Source organism: Dermacentor silvarum, chromosome 9 (assembly GCF_013339745.2).
Source record: "Dermacentor silvarum isolate Dsil-2018 chromosome 9, BIME_Dsil_1.4, whole genome shotgun sequence".
Classification (NCBI taxonomy): Eukaryota; Metazoa; Arthropoda; class Arachnida; order Ixodida; family Ixodidae; genus Dermacentor; species Dermacentor silvarum.
This window is the reverse complement of record NC_051162.1, coordinates 130986759-131002133: the sequence shown is the minus strand read 5'-3', so window position 1 is coordinate 131002133 and position 15375 is coordinate 130986759. Positions and strand designations below refer to the sequence as shown.

General features: G+C 44.7%; 1 protein-coding gene across 3 annotated transcripts in view; it reads left to right on the top strand.

Annotated features, from left to right (window-relative positions):
* Window positions 1-270: 270 nt before the first annotated feature.
* LOC119464309 (venom metalloproteinase antarease-like TtrivMP_A) overlaps window positions 271-15375 on the top strand; it is a 33259-nt gene continuing 18154 nt past the window's right edge. Inside the window, exons 1-6 of one of the 3 annotated variants that reach the window (XM_049655962.1) lie at window positions 271-428; window positions 2720-2886; window positions 7265-7357; window positions 8402-8522; window positions 10237-10287; window positions 14880-15022. In XM_049655962.1, the coding sequence (XP_049511919.1) occupies window positions 380-428; window positions 2720-2886; window positions 7265-7357; window positions 8402-8522; window positions 10237-10287; window positions 14880-15022 (624 nt within the window). In that variant the 5' untranslated portion in view covers window positions 271-379. Of the gene's footprint in view, window positions 429-2719; window positions 2887-7264; window positions 7362-8401; window positions 8523-10236; window positions 10288-14879; window positions 15023-15375 lie in introns of all 3 variants that reach the window. The other 2 variants (XM_049655961.1, XM_037725221.2) reach the window with 2 other exon arrangements.

The window sequence follows — 15375 nt, the reverse complement described above, 5'->3', positions numbered from 1 at the left end:
AAGCGACAGACCATTTAAAATGCAAGCCACATAATATCTATGTGGCTATGTAGCCCGAAAGAAAATCGTCAACTGGTCAGCAAATACGTCCACGGAAACATCTTTGACTTTACGAAGCCGATGGTTTGCCAGCGGTCTGCTGAGCGATACCATTCACAGAGTACTTTACGGTAACCTTAAAAACACTAAGTGCACGGTGTCATTTTGCAGAAGGTAGCACGGGAATGAACTTGCCTCTCTTGATTTTACGCTTTCCACACTCATGTAAAAGTAAACATGTTGCCACACTGATATTCAACATCCACACTGCCGAGATATAACAAGTGAGAGTGGGACCAGCATCACACAAGCGCGTCTAAAGCGATTTGACCGCAGAGAAATGATAGTCTTCATGGTGTTAATACGTATTGTTCATTCCTGCTATGCACGTGAGTATGCATAATATTATATGAATATTTGTCCCTGCTCGTACTTGTATCGTAAAAAATAGTGTGTCATGTACGTGTGTCGCCAGATTCATTAAGCATCTCACTCGTAGGAAGCCTTCAACATAAACCAGCATATTCACTGTCAAAACTGGTGAACCTCCCGTGCCCTCAGAAAATATATCTTATCTTCACCTTAAATGGTTTCGGTGGATATAACATTAGGAGCACACAACACATATGCGACGAATTCGCAACAGCTGGTCATTAGAGGTCACAAATAGTGCTTCCATGCGCAGAGTTGAATCTGGGCCTTGGAACTTCCATTCAGGCAGTGGCATTATTAGAGGCAGTACGATGCCTAGATAATTAGTTATCTATTCGCTTGAGACACCGCAAGTGAATTTCAGAAAATATTTTCAGAGTTCATTGGCTCCCTGAAGACAGAAAGGGGTGGACTGAAGGCAAATAATAAAGCGGTTGTCTATAGTGCAAGTGGAAGCGCAAGAGGCAAAGGCAGCGCGTACTGTATACGTGGGTACGCGCTACCTTGTTCTATATCCGACAGCCTCACATGCGCCTCTTATTTGCTGGGCCTCTAAACAAAACAGACCTGTCACCACTAATTCATCAAGCAGCTCTCTCATTTTCTACTAAATTACTATTGCTATGACCACGTCCATGTTCACGCAGATATCTCTGCCACTTTCAACAGCTCTACAGGAACTGTGATGGTAGCATCAAACTCCGCTTTATACAGTTCAAGCAGTCGCTGATGTTGACGTCGATTGCAATAGTTCCTGCGGCTCTTAAAAGGGCAGTCGATTACGTGCGTCAACAGTCATTTAATATATGACCCATATTTTGCGAAATGAAGACGGTCTCCAAGTTTTCCTGACTGATGGTCCTCGTGAACAGCTAGTTTACAAAATTGGCATGGCTTCTCACTGAGCTGTCAAGAGCTGACATGACTTCCTATGCCCCTACAGGTTTGTTGGAAAGGACAGCGCAGATGAAGACTATTGCCGTTCTTGTGATCAGGCAAAGTGCTAAACTGTAATCGATGTAGTAAATCCTAATCAGATCAAGCAGCTTAGGCGACTATTCGCCGCCGCCTCGTTTCAAAGATTATGCAGTAGAAATCATAATCCTCAAAGCAACTGGCCTACACAAACTTATTCGATGGTTTGCGAAAGTTTATTTACATGTGTTTGCGCACGCCCCTTTTCCTCTTTCCAAAGCTAGGGGAGTCAACTTCCCACGACCTTCGCTCACTTTTATGCAAATTTCTTCCGCCTTCTCCCCCTCCTCTTCCATCTTTTTTCTTCTTCTTCCTTGTCTCCGTCTTCTTTCAAGTTCCAGTTTCACTCTTTGGAGGACTACATAACGTGACAAAGTTTTGGGAGATATATTTTTCTTTTTTTTTAAGACCTCCTACAGGTCCCTGTTAACGCTTTAATAGGTGCAATAAATAACGCTTTAATAGAAAAACAGTCTTAGGAACGCGTAATGGGCCAAGAACTAATTTCTTAGCAGCTTCACTCAACCGCCCGTGGTTTAGTTGAGTTATCTGGTAATCCTACATGGTAGCATTCACTGCACATTATGGTTATACGGTGAATCCATTTAATGCGAGAATATTTCGTTTTTCATGGATTTCATTTTCTGAAAACTTTTGCGGTTGGGGGTACGGGTAAACTGCAACGTGTGACCTACACCTAAAGGCGTGTAATTAAGGCTTCCGCTAAGCAAAGCGGTAATACCGCCCGAGAACATTGTTATTCACTTCTAGTCATCGCATTTCGAGGATATGTGCCGCTGGCGAGGTAATCATCACGCGCGTTCAGTTGATTTCCCCAACACCTGCTGGTCTGCTTTTTACTTGCCGAGTGAGTCAATTAACCACTATTTCTAAGGTGGCTATAAGTGTACCGAGATCACTCTTCAAATCTGAATAAAAAAAATATTTACTGAACTGCACGGCAGAGACGATACGACTGAAACTTTACAAACGTAGCATTTGCTTATACGCCATCGCCAGTGCCGAAACAGTGTAGATTAAATGGCACATATCAATATTACTTTAATATCACGCTGCCGCAATCTATTTGATTGTTTTCGGTTGTGAAACTCGCTTTTTTTTTTTTACCTGTGCTAGAACATTCCCACTCGCATGAATAGAATACGTCTAGTAGTACACACACCGCTTACAGCAGAGTGCATGAAGTACTACTCTGTGTGCATTAGGTATAATGTGCAGAAAATATACTCGAACTTCCTCAATTTCTTTACAGAAAATGAACCTTTTGTCTACCCAAGCATTGTGGAGGAACGTATGGCTACAAAAAATTTGGTAGTGCGACTAAATGACGAGTTCATCCTGAACCTCGAAAAGAGCTCTGTCTTGGCGGACAACCTGCTTTTTGTTACAAGGAGCAGCACTGGACATAGCTACAAAACGGTGCGAGTGCCTTCTTTATTAATGGTCGTAAAATTCACGAAACCATTTAATGGGGTCCCTAAGCCGTACTTAGACGGATCATTCTTCACCGCCTACACTGATATTAGCGACAAACAGGCTGTCTTTTTACGATCACAATGCCGCTGTAAATTAAACCGTTGTCAGACACCAGCAATGTGAGTGTTGACGGCGTTGTTTTAAAGCACTAGTGCCGTTCGGTATGCCGCGTGCACCTGCATCTTTTACGTTGGACACAATATTAGAATATTACACCATAATGGTGTTACTTGGCATTTGTTTATTTACATGAAGGTACTGCAGGCCATTTCGGCCCATGTAGAAGGTACAGTTTATACATTATACCTTGAGCAGTTGCAACTAACAAAGTAGTTATCACCCGAACAACAAATCTCTTGAATATCGTAACATAAAGTAACGTAGACTGAGAGACCTACACGAAAAAAAAGGGCATATCATCTGAACCGTTCAGCAAAGCACGCGCTCTTCAAGAGATTGAAGTTTGCTAACTCCAAGATTGTTGGAAATTGATGCTAACCCTCTACTGCGAGCAGAAAAAGCTGTTCTGAATGCATTCATTATGGCAAAATGTTTTATAGCGAACCTGCCTATGGCTAGGGTTCTAAGCATTTTTCGTGTCTGTCAACATATCAGCGTGTGCAAAAACTCAACTCCGCGGAAATTGATGCAAAATTGCTTCATTCTATGCAAAAGCTTATACGTCTCATCACTGGGATATGCATCTTCAGTAGATTAGTTATCAACAGGCACCACTTTCAAATCAGTAGACTCTCAGGTAGATAATGAGGGTTTCTCAAAGATTTACCGCTATGCGACCCACGTCGGCCATGTGTCAGCTCACAACGCTCTCTCTTTGTCGTCGTTCCAAGCGCTTGGGTGCCTAGTTTCCTTCCGCTCTGCCGGCGTGGCGGTCCCGTCGTGCGTCTCTAGTTTCCTCCGGCTCCCCGAGGTGGCGGTAATCTGCCACGCGAATATCTGCCGCCGATTAAAAGTAAAGTTTGCGCGTGTGTCTTTCTTCGGGATGACCGCCGTCGCCGCTCAAGAGAAAGAAAATTGGCTTATGACTTTCATCTAAATTCTGTATTACCTCTATGTCGCGTGCTAAACTGCTTCGCTGGTAATCCGCCTTCACAGCAGTGGAATAGCGCGTGATTTTTTTTATAATAAGCTAATGTCTAAGACGAAGCTTTAGCTTGCTTCTGATGAATATACAGAAAAGGAAAAATTGCATTTTTGGGAAACCATTACACCAAGTTTGTGAGTATTGTAGCATTTAAGAGAATAAGGTTAGTCTAATGACTATAGGAAGCGGATTTCTTATTTAAGTCGTCGATTAAAAGAAATCTTCACTACAAAATTGAAAAAAAAATCTCAACTATTTTGCTCACAACTCGATAACTCAGCAGTAAAAAACGTTATCACAGTTGCGTAAACTGCACTAATATTACATCTAAAGCGGCCAAAATTGATGGATTTCCGCTTCCTGGAAACTTTTCATTAAGCTTCAGTTGTAAGTGAGCGTCTGTCCTGTCCACTTTGTCTCTTCCTGCACGCAATTCCGCTCAACGACACTACATGATATGTTATGCACCGCTCTTAATATGCCCCTGATTTTAGAGTAGGACTTTTGCAAATACCTCGTAAACGTTGTGACAATTCCCCATAGGCTCTAAATCCATATATCAACTTTCTCCGCTTTAGGTGCTCAAAAGCGCGCAGTTTAAAGAATTGCGATAACTGTTTTTCGCAGCCAGGTTACGGATTTGTAAACTTCGTGCTACTACGTTTTTATCAAAATCAATATTCAACTTCCTGCAGGCACTACAATTTAACATTTTCTCTCGAATGCAACAAAGTTTATTCAAATCGGTTCAGCCAAAAAAAAAAAACATTTGTGCGTTTTACATGTGTGTGAATATGAAAATCGGAATTGGCCCCCAACTAAAGTGTCTTCTTAAGGAACGAATGCGAGTTGATTTTACAATCTTAGCATTACCAATTAAAATGCTAGTAAGAAACATTGAATGATCATTCTATTGAAAAATTTCAATCAATATTCATAACAGTAACGGGGGATTGTGTTCCTCTATAGTTGTTGAAAATGAATCTCACAGCCTTATGTTGGTCCATTTCAAATTGAATGTTCTTGCAATATAAGGACCCCAGACGACCAAGACATATTTCAATCTTGTTTTTACAAATGTATTAACTGCTAGTAAACTGCAACTTGGCACATAAACACCGGTATATTTTTGTTCTCATTTTTTATTACTAATTCGGCGCTAATGCAGTTTAAAATGAGAGGGTAGTGTATTCACGTGTTTAAACCCGAAAAATGTGAAGCTCCTAGCTCGTTTCTAAAACGATTAACATTGTTAGTACCTAATGTGTACCTACTTTGTGCCACGTTTCTTTTTTCTTTTTTTTTTTTTTAAGTGAAGCATGTATTGCCTCGCAAGTGTCGGTGGTGTCACGCTAAAACCCTATCTAAAACCTGTCGGAAACTCGCGTCTCGTTCACTTGGTATATGCCAAAATTGTCATGGAAGGGTACGAATGTATGACTAACATGACTGATAAGTCATGACATCAATAGCATCACATGCTCGTCAGTTACGTCATGATTAACGATAATAAAATCAGGTGTGGCGCATACCCGCATTGGATATGCGGGTATGAGCCAGGGATATGTGGGTATGATGCCAAGGACAAGAAACAAAGAAAGAAAGAAAAATTGAAGGACGCTTAAGCTTCGCCTTTAAGAGTAGAACGCGATAGCGTTATCGGGATCCGTTCGCATCGCATCGTTCGCATACGGCAAGTAGGCTTCATTCACTTCAACACTGAACGTGGGAAAGCCAGCTTACAAAGACCAAGCTTACACCGATTTCCTTGAAGTCGGCTTCACTTTTAAACAGAAATGCATTGCAGGAAAGACGTTTTTCCAGGGGCAATATAAGTGGCCTTATATTAAAATGTGAAGGCCCTAGCACCTTTTTTTATTATTCTATCAATTGTTTGCTATCGCCCCGACGCGCGCAGGTCTGGAAGAAATGCTGGAAAATGGGTTTGTGTTTGAGTTTCCTCGTAGCAGAATTAGGTTTTCTCGTACATTGAAATTACAATCCGACGCCGATTTGTAAAGTCGTACTTTACCATTTTTCTGACGGATTTCACTGTGGGAAATTCAATTTTTGTTCACCAAAAACCTTGCACCACGTGGAGGGCCTGCTCGGTCGGCGTGGTTGGGGATGATTTTTTCCGCCACCCGCATCGCACGCCGACGCCGCTTGCCGACGCCGGATTTTCTGCGACACGGGGCCCTTAACTCTATCGCGTTAAAAAGACATCACGTGTGGTTCATACTGGGGCCGCACATTTCAGCTTTGTTCCCAAAGTAGAGCAGGTGCGGGGAAACCTGCGCCAGCGCCGGATCACGGGACGCGTTTGACCAATCAGGGTCGTTTGGTAAGTCGCAGGGAGGGTAAGGGAAGAAAAGGAGGTTGGCGCGCGCCCCGCCGGGCTTCCCTCGCCTCAGAGCAGTTTCGGCACCGGGATAGGAAGGCCTCGCGTTGTGCGTTCCGCCGAGGAGCAGGCAGCGTTTGAGCAACGGCGACGCGAACTCGCTAGGGAAAGGGCTAGTCGTCGACGTGCCGATTCTAGTGCTAGGGCTTTCGAAGCCCAGGCGAAACGTCAGCGAAGAGTCACGGACCCCTAGTTGCGGGAGCGCGATGTTGAGGCCAAACGTCAGCGAAGAGCCACCGGCCCTGAGTTTAGGGCAAATGAAGCGGAACGCCTGCGAAAGCCTCGTCTTGCCGCGAGCTTCGCTTACCCCCATTTTCTCGAGAAGAGAAGGGCTGATGATCTGTGTTTTTCTTTCACATTGTATATACTGAATGAAAATCAACATGTCATTGGTTAGGAATCTAGATGTTTACATGCACTTTAGTGGTACGTTCTTTCTTTGAAAAAATTATGGCAGTGATAGTGATAGTGGTGATGTATACTACTGACTATCAGTGTGCAATTATTTCAAAGCCCGTCATTAGTCACCGCTAGCCACGAGCCGAAGTGTGCTTAAAGTTGTACAAACCCTTCAAAAACAGTAATTCAAGTGAATTTGTGGCTTCCTTGACTAATCTTTGACTAATTCGCAGCGTTTGCGTTATTCCGGTCTCATTTCACCGCTATTTGAGTCCAATATAATGTCCTCATTCAGCGCCAACAAGCTTTCACTTGCAAGGCACTTGCACTTTTCCCCCAACCCCACAATCCACTGCCCTCATACCTAATCCCAAACAACCTTCTCTTATAGGAGATTTTATGACGTCTCTTTCTAGATGGACACGTCTGGAATCCAAAATAACTTGTATCACGATTCGCATCATCAGTCCTCTCTGTATGTAACCCGTGAGGATGGAGTTCTGCAAATGGCAAGTGATTCAGTACAAACATCTGCATTTTATTCACGAATAAAGTTTATAAAGGCAAAGATCAATGTTTTATAAAAATTATGCCGTTAAGGGCTAACTTCGTCATGCTCAATACTGTTTGGGAGCTCGCCTGCGTAATAATTTCCTTCTTCCTATTGAGCAATAGAAGAATTAAGGTTTCTTTTTTCTCTGTAATGTGTTTTTGCTGCCTGTAAAAGCCGGAGTTAACGTAATCAGGAAGAAATTATAAACATCAGAGAAAGAAAGGTAGGGTGCTTAACCAGATCGCAATTGGTTTTCTACTCTACATGGGAGAGAGGGAAGAAGGTAGGGGAAGGGATGTGCCACAACATCAACAGGATCACAACTTGCGGCTATCAGAGGCGCTGTGAACTACATACGCCAGTATCCAACTAACGGGTGGGCCACATACAGTGGTTCCAAGATCGCCCACCAAACACGGCTGTCAAGCCCACTAATTAACGTCAAAATTATAAAGTGATATCTGTACCATAAAAGCTTTTGTGTGACTAGAAAGGACTATGCAAGACATGCTGCTGTCGTGACGGCTTTAGGCTGAAAACATTCGATAACAACATGGCAGCTATTCTCTGCTTACACAACAGCCTTAGTGAAGCGTGAACGATCAAGTATTCAAACGGGCGGACCATCTCGGGGGTGTACAATTGAACATACAGCGTCATTATGCGGTTGTTGCGATTGAGCATGTAGTGTAAGATAGCTTTAGGTACGTCGTCAGGCATTCAATAACCGCTAAAAATAAGGGCGGTAAGCTACTTCTAAAATTTTCTGTTGCAACAGTGCATTATCTTCAACATTTAATCAATTGTTGGCTGAGTACCTAAATCAGTTGCTACGAAAGTGTTTAAATGTTTATCTATGTCGGACATGTGAGATAAATTAGTCTGGAAAGAATTTCGTACATAATCTTCTTGCGATCAAGCGCGATAAATTTGAGGTACTTAACGAAGCCTTCTTCCCATATGCGTCCGTAGAAACCATCTGCTCATTCTCTTTTGACAGGAAGGCATTATCAACCATAAGCTGCGGATAAAGCCTCTACTTCAAAGCGAGCGTTCGGCACAAGGACAGGTGCTTCACAATATATACGAAGTTCAAGAAATAAGGGCAGTCCTCGAAAGTGGTAAGCGGTTGCACGTTGTTCACACCCATAAAGAAATCTTCATGGGTATGGATCTGGCTGAATAAATATCTACAGTTGTCTTGCTTTCCGTATAGAATATTTTGTGCTATTCAATGCATGCTAGAATATGTGCAGAATATACAGGCCCGTGGTTCGGGCTTCTTAAAATATGAGGGATATTTTTGTGGAAAGGATAACTATAATTTCTGAGAAATTATATTGCAATGCTAAAATGTGGTAAATTTGAAGAGTAATACTGCAAGAACAATACAGATTACTCCCGTAATATTTATTTTAATATCCAGTTTCGTGAAAATTCAAAATTAAGTGCTAGTCTCCTGCGCAGGGCCTCTCTGTTAAGCTTGCCAGGAGCGGATTCCTTTCACTTCCAATGGATGAATAATAAACATATGGCGTCAAACTGAACCCTAACCTGAGCCAGAAATTGTACCCAAATTAAAATTTTTGTCGGAACTGTACCCGAACCTGAACTTGCTTTTTTGGACGTGTCGAGCAGGAAATTAACCTAGCCTGGAAAAAAATAAATAACGCTTACCGGTTAACAACGAAATGGTCCAATTATGTTGGGCAACATAGAATAAACGAATTCATATGGCTGCACAAAACAGCTTTCTATCCGTAGTAGGCGCGCCTACTAGGAGCGTGTTAAGACTTGCAACAGACGGTCTCCATACCCGAGTCGGAAGAGACGCTGTGTTTGTGTCGAAAACTATAGGCACCAAGATCAACAGCTGTTTATTGCTGGATTCAGCTATCGAGTATATATACCATGGCAGAATTATTTCTGGGGGGTCTCTGAAGTATCACCGTTCTTGCTGCAACTTCATGCGCTTGGTCGCCAAGGTAGGCAGGTCAGACATAACCCATAATACAGGGAAAACCAGGTAGAACCAACGTTGTGCTCATATCTTTGCAAGCCATACATGTGTAAGTGTCCCTCGATCAGCATATCATGTTATGTAATAACGACATATACGCACTTGTATATATAAAGTATTTCACATTAGCTTTCATTAAATGTTCACACTTCCTTATTTTCTTTCTTCCGTATGATTTTCTTCTCAGACCTCTTCAATCTGATTCTGCTAAAATCCATGCAGATTCAACGCACATGTTGTAACCAATGGGTAGCTAAGTTGCTTCATTTGTGATCGCTATATAATGCTATGACAAATATATTGGTTTGGTTAGATGATTTTATTTAGGAATTGTAGTGTGACCTGCCCATTCTGCGGGATTGGCCAAGAACGGGCCAAGACACAGTTGCACGTACTGAGGGGCTAAACCAACGAAACAAATGTAAATTAGAGAATCCGTTTAAAAAAAGTAAATAAAAGAATTATAATTCATCATTCTGTTAACAAACCGTGTGATTTAGGGAGGTCTGTGATACATCTTATTTCAATGTTTTATATAGGAAGTAATTTATTTATTACGCAATACCAATGGGAGCATATTTGGGCACCGTGCAAGAGTCCTATATAGATGGCCGTTCGCACTTTCATTCGGTGCATTGAAGCAGCTAGTGACACCTGGTGTGACAAGTTGGCAGCAAAGGGCCATAAACTGGCAAACCACAGTGTGGGAGGCAGAGACCGGCAGTTTTTTTAATGCTTGACTGCAGTGACTAGAAAACTCTGAAATAACTCGCTTACATTATAGTTCACTTTCTTTTTTTTTCTTTTTTTTTCAGCGATGGCGTTTCATCCCGCTGAGCTGAGAACTCTGCAAAGCGGGATACCCAGTAAGTGTCCCTTGTTTCAACAGAAGGAACAACACAACACATATTCCTTCATTTCGGTAGGTTTCGACCGGGGCACACCCGTCGGAAGGCGCTTGAAACACAATCGCAACCTGTAAGGCAGTTACATGGATTTTAAAAAGCGCTACAGTACTTTTGACCCCCTTCAGTCTCGATGTACACATTTGCGTACGTGACTTTTTGCGTCTAGTAGTCGCAAGCAAGAACAACACGATCGATACAGAAGTGCTGACATAATTCTTAAGCTCTTTTTTATTAAATAAATGAAGGACATATAAATCTAAACCCTCAAAAATAGTGGCAACCGTGAAAAGTCCTAAACAATTTATTATAATATCTGTCATACAACCAGTCATGGTTTTATCTTCCCAGAGATAAATTTGTTGTGACGTCATGACGCAAAATGTCAACGCAAGGAAGCTAAACTTCGCGACGTTTTGACACTCGCTCCCGCTCGCTCAGTCATCTATTATGCTGCTGCATCGGGCCTCACAAGTAGCGCCCACGTGACTTGCTCCCTCATGACCGCATTCTGCATCATGACGTCATAACAAAGTCACCTCCTGAAAAACAAAAAGGAAACTGACGCTACAAAACCTATTATTATTATTATTAGCGGGCATTATTTGAGGCGTCCGAGGCTTGCCGGTACTTTTTCTAAGGTTTAGAGGTCCAGAACATTTATAACAAAAATTCAGAGCCCTTCCCCTGCAGAGGAAATAGGGACAAGCGAAGCTTGTGGCAAGACGACGCTGTCGCAGGCGTTCCGCTTCGTTTGCCCTAAACTTAGAGTAGGCGGTTCTTCGCTGACCTTTGGCCTCAGCATCGCGCTCCCTCAACTCGGGGTCCGCAAGTCGGGGTTTCGCCTGGGCTTCGGAAGCCCTCACACTAGAATCAGCACGTCGACGACGAGCCCTTTCCCGAGCGAGTTTGCGGCGCCGTTGCTCAAACGCAGCCTGCTCCTCAGCGGAACGCACCATGCGCGGTCTTCTCATCTGGGCGCCGAAACTGATTTGATGCAAGGGAAGTCCGGCGAAGCGCACCCACCCCCGCTTCTTCCCTTTCCCTCCCCGCGACACACCAAATGACGCTGACTGGTCGCGCGTCTCACGTGATCCGGCGCAGCTTTCCCCGCACATGCTCTTTCTGTTTTCCTTCCTTCCTTACTTTCCGTCTTTCTTTCATTCTTTCTTTCCTTCCTTCCGTCTTTATTTCTTGTCCCTAGCTTATACCCGCATATCCAATGTAGGTATGAGCCATTAGTAGCGTTAGCTTTACATCGCCGGCACAGGCTAGCGTATACAAGCTTCGCTTGAAAAAGTCGCAGTTTAGGTGAAGCATCGATTGCGATAACAAATTAGTAGACAGCTATACGAAGTAAGGATTGTGGTTTTATCGGCCATATAAACTTGGAAACATTCGCTTACTAAATTAACAAGCATGGTGTCAGCGCGCACAGGCAAACATGAACACATCACATCCAATGATCGCGACGAAAGTGTGCCTCGGGTCTGACTGTTGGGTCTTCCTCAATACGCGGGAGCCGGGCAAAGAGCGGTGTCCGAGAAGTGGGAAAATGAAAACAAGCGGCGCGGGCGACTCGAGCGTTTGCGTGGTAATGACCGCGACGACGCCTCTATCGGCGTGTGCTCTCGCCAGGCCGACGCCGTCGTACCTGACAGTCACTGTGTGCGCGCCGGCCAGGGATTGTTCTGTACGCAGCCGACGTTGAAGGGATCCCGAGACGGGTGGGGACGAGTCACGGTCGGTTAAAGCTCGGCTCTGCCCAGTCATGATAAGTTTTATTCCCTGCGTGTTTTGAGGACCATGTCTGGTCGCTTGAACTATTGCGCCTATTGGATCGCGTCGGCTTGCCTGATTGGTCAGAGTGGGCGATTAGTAAAGAGGCATGTGTCTCCCGACGCGTGTCCCTTGGATGCTTCCTCTTTCTGGGGTTTTACGTGCTAAAACAACTTCTGATTATGAGGCACGCCATAGTGGAGGGCTCCGGAATAATTTTGACCACCTGGGGTTCTTTAACGTGCACTACAACGCAAGCACACGGGCGTTTTTTGCATTTCGCCTCCATCGAAATGCGGCCGCCGCGGCCGGGATTCGATCCCGCGACCTCGTGCTCAGCAGCGCAACGCCTTAGCTGACTGAGCCACAGCGGCGGGTCCTCGCATGCTGCAAAAACTGATCTCAGGAGAAGGTACGATCCGAGTCTTCTGGGGAGAGCAAGGAGACAGCAGGCCACGGCGCCTCTTCACCCTGGGAGACCAGGCCAGTCAGGCAGGCCTCCGACTACCGGTATGACATCGTTTTATATGTAATGTGCGTGCAGTGTAAGCTTAAATTAATACCAATAATAAAGACAAGAAAAATTTGGCATCTTTTTTACAGTTTAATTTAACCTACTCCCAGAGTGAATGTCAATCCCCAGAGTGAATACGCCCCAGTATATCACAAGGTTCTACATCTGCATCTACTTAATATGCTGGTCTTCAATGGGGAGAATGCTGCCCTCACAGTAAATGAGCTCAGAGCCGAAGGAATCGCTGAAGTCTGCCGTATTTTTCATGCGACAGCAATTATATCGATACTCCAGGCACATTTTTGCCGTCGGCGTCAGCGTCGCCGTCGCCATGAGGTTCCGTATAAAGTCCCAGGGCAATAAAATCGTCGCCGCGCACCATATGCCGTATGTGCGAGTGAAAGTGTGCGAGGGATAGCTGGCGATCGCGTGCACGCAATCTCGTGCACGCAATCTCGTGCACGCAATCTCGTGCACGCAAGGGAGGAAAGCAGGAAGAAAGCGCGCTGTCTTCCGTCGCGCAAGGCTTCGGGGGGAGGGATAGGGAGGAGGGGTGCGTTGTACTCTGGGCGACCCGCGCGGCCGCTAACGCCCGCCCGGGCCGCTGTATCTTGAAAGCCATCTGCGTCGGGGACAGAGTCCGCCGTGCGATGTGGTTTCGCGGCTTAGTCCGCGTTGATGCGAGACGAAGCACGAAGGTCAATTCGCTCGCTGCTGCGGCCGCGCTTCATCACTCCACCGTTTTGACAGCGAGTTTCCGCGGTCATTGAGTGAGATGTGTTCAAGCTTGCTTGTGCGCGCGTGCCACCATACTTGTTCATTTAGTTAGTATGCCTATGTTTACAAGTTTATACGACCGATAAAACTACAGTTAAACCTTGACATAACGAAGTCGATAAAATCGTCAATTTGCTTCGTTATATCGAAATTTTGTTGTAATGAAATTCGACCTTTTCTGTAAATAAGTAGAGTCGCCGACCAATTTTTCTTACACGGAAAGGGGCCGCTTTATTTTCCGAATTATCGGGCAATCGAAAAAAAGCAAATTTGAATGAGAAATCAATTGATTTTGATGAGTTTGGGAGTCGGCGACGAATAATACGGTTTCATGCCACGACGAAGATATCTTCACATCGGCGATACGAATTAAACGAAGCCACCCACGCTTTCGCGCTCACTCCGCCCCTAGGCTCATAGCGTTGTGCGCACTGGGACGACGCTAACATGAAAATCGCCGGCAGCGGAGAGGGAATGCTTCGTCTGCCTCTCGCTCCAACGGGTCACCGAAACTCGAGATTACGCAACCTCCAATACTAAACGCACGGGAGGACAGCTTACATGATGCACGCCGTCTCGGCGCGCCCACTCTTTACACACGCGGCAGATTACCGCTAAAGCAGGGTGCGCTGCTGCGTATGCGCTCAGCTGCGCTTACAGCCCTGCTAGAGTCTAGCTATACGCAGCAACGGCCGAGACGCGCTAGAAATCGAGACGGGCGCCAACTTAACATCCACTCCACTTCCCCGCCCCCTCGCGAGCGCTAGATTGCGTTACCGCGAGCTCAACCCCCCCGTCCCGTTTCCCTTTGCTCGCGTGGTAAGGGGGCACTCGTGAAGCCACCAACTTTCTTATCTCACCCTCGCCCCCTTTCACTCGCACCTAAAGCACACAGTGCGCGGCGTGCGATAGGAGCTTATCGCACTTGGACTTCATACGGAACATGATGCGGCTCCACTTCGGCGGTCGCTCTTGTCGCGCAGCGCGGGATTTCAGAGGTGCGTTTGCAAGCAGCCACTTGTAATTCATTCATTTGACCATCTGCGTTCGCGGAGGCTTGTTTACTGTCTCGAAATTTATTTACGGTGGCAGTGAAATTTCGTTATATTGAAATCGCATACAAACACACTTCGTTATATTATGAAAACTTAGATACTTCGTTATATCAAGAATTTCGTTATACCTCGATATAACGAACTTCAGTAAAACGAAACTGTACTATCCTTACTTTGTATAGGTGTCTAATAATTTCCGAAACTACGAATTCTATAATTATATACATTGTTGATTGATTGAATAATTATTATTAATAATAATACCCCAACCTCCACGTTGTTCCTGGGCACTTTAATTATGATTGATTGATTGATTGATTGATTGATTGATTGATTGATTGATTGATTGAGTGAGTGGGTGGTGGTGTTGTGCAAGCGACAACAATCAGCCCTAAATGCCTCCTTTTTGCTCTCTCTTTTCTTGGAAGCCCTTCGGTATCCGACGACTAGAGCCCCGAGAACCGTTGACAATTTTACAGTGGAGCTTCACATTATTTCCGACGAGGAGCACCAAAGCTCGTTTAGAAATGAAAAGGATTTGACAATTTACCTCGCAGTCATGACGAATGCGGTGAGCGGGCTTCAAATATAGTCGCTATAATTCGAAACGGAGTATATAAATTTACAAGTGAGGTCACGTGTTTACTGTTTGCGATTTTGAAATGCCAGAGTGCTGCCGATTGAATTTTTCTTGTTGATGTAACTAACTTCAAGTTCGTTCTCCTTGTGTGCATTATCACTTCGCAGCTGAGCTGCAGCAGGCGCCTACCTATCGTCCACGACTCATTCCCTGTGCTTTCCCACCATTTCGTATACTGTAAATAAACGTCGATTCCCAGTGTCTCAGCTTGTGTGCTTCACTTGCGCTAGCTACGATGTTACACTTGTCAGGACTGGTCTAAAGTGAAGCGAAGTGCAAATCAG